A 5,534-nucleotide genomic window follows, 5' to 3' on the forward strand; every position below is an offset into this window, starting at 1 on the left:
GTCTGTTAGCCTGTGTCGTTTTATTGGGAAATTGAGTTCATTGATCTTGAGACATATTAATGACCAATGATTCTTAGTTCCTAATATTTTGTTGTTGGAGGTGATAGTCTGTGTGTGTGTGTTCCTTTTCTTTTGGGTTTGTGGTGAGATAGCTAATTTTGTGTGCTTTCATAGGTGTTGTTACCCTTCTTGTGTTGGAGTACTTCCTTCTAGTATCCTCTGTAGGGCTGGATTTATAAAAAGATATTGTTTAAATTTAGTTTTGTTATGGAGTTCTTGGTTTCTCCATCTATGGTGATTGAGAGTTTTGCAGGGCATAGTATCCTGTGGTCTCTTAGGGTCTACAAGACCATCTGTCCAGGATCTTCTTGGTTTTAGAGTCTCTGTTGAGAAGTCAGGTATAATTCTGATAGGTCTGCCTTTGTGTGTAACTTGGCCTTTCTCCCTTACAACTTTTGATATTCTTTCTTTGTTCTCTACATTTAGTGTTTTGATTATTATGTTGTGAGAGGATTTTCTTCTTTTCTGATCCAATCTATTTGGTGTTCTGAAGGCTTCTTATACAGTTTATGCCCATCTCTTTCTTTTGGTTAGGGAAGTTTTCTTCTATGATTTTGTTGAAGATGTTTTCTGGCCCTTTGAAGTGAGAATCCCCTTCCTCTTCTATTCCTGTTATTTTTAGGTTTGGTCTTCTCAGTGTCCCAAATTTCCTGGATGTATCTGCACTAGGAACTTGGCAATTTTTTGACCGATGTGTCAATATCTTCTGTGGTATCTGATATGCCTGTGATGCTCTCTTCCATCTCTTGTATTCTGTTAGTTCGTGATGCTTTTGCTATAGTTTGCATTGCCTTTCCTAGGTTTTCCAGCTCCAGGGTTGCCTGCGTTTGTGATTTCTTTATTGTTTCTATTTCCATTTTTAGGTCTTGTACCATTTTGTTTTGGTTGTATTTCCTGTGTTTAATTAAGGGATTTATTTCCTCTTTAAGGGCTTCTAACTTTTGCCGGTGTTTTCCTATGTCTTTAATGGATTTATTCATTTCCTCTTTAAAGGCTTTCTTTCTAAAAAAAAGATTTAAGTTGATTTAAGTTCATCCTTTGTGCTTCCACCATGTTGGTGCCATATGGCCTTGGCTCTTGTTGGTTGTGTTCTTACCCTTACTTAGCCGTCTGGTTGTCCTAGTTGGTCCTATGTTCCTGATGCCAGCAATATTCCTCATGGAGTTAGGGAGAGCTATGGACCTGTATCTTCCTGGGTCCTTGCATGCCTCTTCAGGATGGTAGACAGGCTCTTAGGCCAGATGTTGGAGGTCAGGGTACTGAGTGCAGTTCAATGTTTGTTGGTTCTACCCCAGGTAAACCAGGCAGTCAGGGAATTGTTGGGAGGCCTGTCCAATTTTTTTTTTTTTTTTTAATGGAAAGACTTAACTGCCCTTCTTAAAATTTGTGTAGCTGACATAACAACTGAATAATCCTTCATCTCTGTTGCTATGGCATTCTCCTTTAACCAAGTACAATTGCCTTAACTGATTTCATCTCTATATATGATAAGCCTTATGATACTAACAATGTCTTTTGATGTGTAACACAATTTTGTTACACATCATGGATGTTAATTTTGTTACACAATATGGATATATAAAATTTATGCATGGTAAGTTTTAGAGAAAAGAATGTATATACTTCAAGTAAAATCATCCTTTGGAAAACATTTAACATGTGAAAAAAAATTTTTTTTATTTGCTCTCCAGTGATATGGACAAGCAGAAATCCACCCTGATAGATGCCCTCTGTAGGAAAGGATGTGCTCTGGCGGATCACCTTCTTCATACACAGCCTCACGATGGGGCAGCAGCTGGAGATGCTGAAGCAAAGGAAGAAGAAGGAGAAAGTACCATGGAATCTCTATCGGAAACCTATTGGGAAACTACAAAGTGGACAGATCTTTTTGACACTAAGGTAACTTACCCTTCTGCTATTGGTCTTGGTGTAGTGATCTTTCATTCCTTCTTGTGCTCTATCTGCCAAAGAGGATGAAGGTGAGTCTCCACTCTCAAGAAGATGCATTTTATCCAAGTACCTTGCATTTGTCCAAACTGTTTTAAAGTGTTCAACAATGATTTTGAAAACAATTTTGATGATATTCATAGTAGCCTTTTAAGATATATATATATATATATATATATATATATATATATATATATAATCTTCTAGAAAGTTGTCCTTTTTCTTCCCTAAATTTTTTATGTTAATTCTGAGGGTGAAATATGCTCTTTAGATTAGATATTATTATTTTCCTCAAAACTGAACTCTGTAACTTCTATATGTCTCCAGTTTTAGCCACCAGTTTTAAACAAATGTTTGGAAAAGCAAGTTGAAACTCTTTGAATTTGGGTTTTTAAAAAATACATTTACTGTCATTTGTCTTTTTTTTTTTTTAAGATGTATTTACTTATTTTATATATATGAGTACACTGTTGCTTTGTCACAAGTTGCTGAACATTGATGCCTATTTCTTACCTGTAAGTTATGAGTATATATTAAGTTAATGGAAAATCCTCGGTAGTATTGATGGTATTGCTGTTAATTGTTAACAGTTATTGAAGGTCTACTCTTTTCTAAATACTGCTTCCTCCTTGAAATAGAAATAACTAGTCTCTGTCTTTGAGAACTGTAACAAGGTGGTAAATACTTATAATCACCATAGTGAGATTGTTACACATACTTCTGTCTTCATCGTGACACTGCTGACCATGGGTAATGCACTGCAGTACTGACCCTGTTAATTGAACATTTTTAGTACATGTCTTGGCCCTAAAGGAACATATTAGTATAACAGAATTTCTTTCTTTGAAGATGGTTACCAGACTCTGCAGTTCAGGCAAAACATAGAAACAGTGTGACAGAAAGATATGTTTATGCAAAACATGTCCTTTAAAAATTTAATGATTGGTGTTGTCCATTTTTATTTCTACTGTTTGTTTTCTGTAATTATGTAAACTACGGTTTATTTTGCACAAAGTAATGATTTAAAGTAGATTTTAGTAGCTTATGGCTTCTCCTTATTTACTTCCTATATTCTTTTATGTAATTATTTGCTCATAAAAGACACCTTTTTAAATTTTTCTGATACAACATACTCAGATTAAAAGCTATACTTTCAGAGGCTGGGGAGATGGCTCACTCAGTAAATTGCCTGCCACAAAAGTATGAGAACTTGAGGTCAATCCCTTGCACCAATGTAAAAAAAAAGCCAAGTACTATGAATGCACCCATAATTCCAGAGCTGCAGCAGCAGTATTAGAATGATCTGTGGGACCACCACTCTGGCCAAACCAACCAGAATAAGGTGGGAAGCAATTGAGAAAGAGACCTTGTACTGATTTCTGGCCTCTACATACACATGTGTGCCCACACACAAAACTATACTTCTGTGAAAGCCTCATTTCATTGTTAAAGCCATATGCCTTAAAATGTATTATGCCATAAATAATCTCTATTTATTTTATAGGTTTTGATATTTGCATACAAGCATGCATTAGTAAATAAGATGTATGGGAGAGGCCTTAAGTTTGCAACCAAACTCGTAGAAGAAAAACCAACAAAAGAAAACTGGAAAAATTGTATTCAAGTAAGTAATTATACTGTATATGACTTCCATACTGTGTAGTGACTAGAACACTGGGGAAAAAAAACCTGTGTGCATTATAAAAAAATACTTACTCTATTGTGGCCTGTTGTTACCATTACTAAACCAGTATCAAAATTACTTTCTGTAGTTAGAAGATGATGTTTTGTTTTTTGAAGGAAGAAGCATTCCTTCTTAATGTATGTTGCATTGGTTCTAAAATCATTGAATTTGTGGAGTTTATATTTTCTTTTTTTGTCTGAGATGATTTCTAACTTTATTAATTTACCATATATTGCATATACAAAGGAAAACTAGTTGGATCTTTTTCTGTGAGTTAGCTTGAGATATGAAGGAAATTATTTTAATGCCATCTTGTTTTCTGTCTATGTTCATCACTCAGTACAAATGGTAAAACAGTTTAAGTCCTTTGGGTCTTCATTAGATTAAAGAACTCTTTCTGGAGTTTTTATCCTATGAAAAAGATTGTGTTTTGTTAGGAATCGTTAGGAAGGATAGTCAGTGGGCAGATGTACTAATGAATGATAGACTGATAGAAGGAAAATTTCTGTGCATTGTGACTGTTACTATTAAATTATTCTGAAATTTGGGTTTGGGACCTGTCATGTCCTTTACTAACTCTTTCTTTCATTATAGCTCATGAAATTACTTGGATGGACCCATTGTGCATCTTTTACTGAAAACTGGCTCCCCATCATGTATCCTCCTGATTATTGTGTATTCTAAAATAAGAACCAAAACTTTACATTTCAAAACAGAAAATTTTATAGTGAATGGATATATGAAGAAATGTGTGGCATTTTTAGTCTGACTAATGCATGTTTTCATCCACCATCCAATACTGATCATTAAAACTATATGTATTTATCAGAGAACTCAGTGGCGTGTGGCTTAATACATGTAATACAGACCTCTGACATCATGCTACTTTCCTACTGCCTCCCACACTTGGCAAGTGGAGAGCACGTCCTGCCTGCCAGCCCCAACTGAGGTGGATGCAGCTGCACACTGCATGAGAGGTTTTCATCTTTTAATTTTAGCTGTGAATGTCATCCTGTTTTTTATTTTATAAATCAAAAAGGTTAAAACATGCTAAATTTTTCCAATTATATAGAGGCCTTAAAAATGCTACATTAGGTGTAGCTAAATTATTTATTTGACTAAAAAATATGGGAACATAATTTCCAGACTTTTTTTCTAAAAATAAATTCAATTAGTGGGGGTGGGGGGAGGCATAAACAAATGGCAACTGGGAAAAGAAACATGTTAAGGAAATCTTCATAAGGAGTCATATCAAAAAAGCATCCTCAATTACATAGCATCAGAATGAGTTAAAATTTCTTGTGTTGGTGACAGACAGCTGAATCTATCTGGTTTTGTAAAGAAATACACAGTATGTTTATAACATTGAAATCATGTAAAATACATGAATAAATGTACAAAACCGCAGGCACAGTACACCATATGCACTCTGATACCTTATTTTTTTTTTTTTATAAATAAAAGTAAATATTAAAGCTATTCAAGCTTGGTCTTAATTTTTCATAAAGTTTGGGGTTAGAACACAGACTAACTTATTACATCTATAGACCAAAAAGTGAGGTACTTTATTTTATAATGTTTCCTATGGGTTTGCAGTTATTTGAATATATTTCCAGTGCTTAACGTGTATTTAAGTCTTATATATGTTTAATTTGTGTGTGTGTGTGTGTGTGTGTGTGTTTGTGAGATCTTTGTTTCTTCATTTACTGCTATAAAAGATCTAGTTAATCTTGTCTAGTCATTTGTAACTTTTTTTAATTAGAGCTTTATGAAAAATACAAATATGCTTTAAAATGTCTTGCATGCAGTTTTTACAGGATCTAGAGTCTTTTTTTTTTTTTTT

At 34.3% G+C, this 5,534-nt stretch overlaps 1 protein-coding gene across 4 annotated transcripts in view; it reads left to right on the forward strand.

Moving 5' to 3' along the window:
- Tpp2 (tripeptidyl peptidase 2) overlaps positions 1–5,170 on the forward strand; it is a 71,025-nt gene extending 65,855 nt beyond the window's left edge. For 2 of the 4 annotated variants that reach the window (XM_021178932.2, XM_021179004.2), the window contains 3 exons: positions 1,752–1,959; positions 3,512–3,631; positions 4,286–5,170. In XM_021178932.2, the coding sequence (XP_021034591.1) occupies positions 1,752–1,959; positions 3,512–3,631; positions 4,286–4,375 (418 nt within the window). In that variant the 3' untranslated portion in view covers positions 4,376–5,170. Of the gene's footprint in view, positions 1–1,751; positions 1,960–3,511; positions 3,632–4,285 lie in introns of those variants that run through there. The other 2 variants (XR_003835974.1, XM_021179078.2) reach the window with 2 other exon arrangements.
- Positions 5,171–5,534: the final 364 nt, after the last annotated feature.

This window comes from Mus caroli, chromosome 1, assembly GCF_900094665.2.
Source record: "Mus caroli chromosome 1, CAROLI_EIJ_v1.1, whole genome shotgun sequence".
Lineage (NCBI taxonomy): Eukaryota > Metazoa > Chordata > Mammalia > Rodentia > Muridae > Mus > Mus caroli.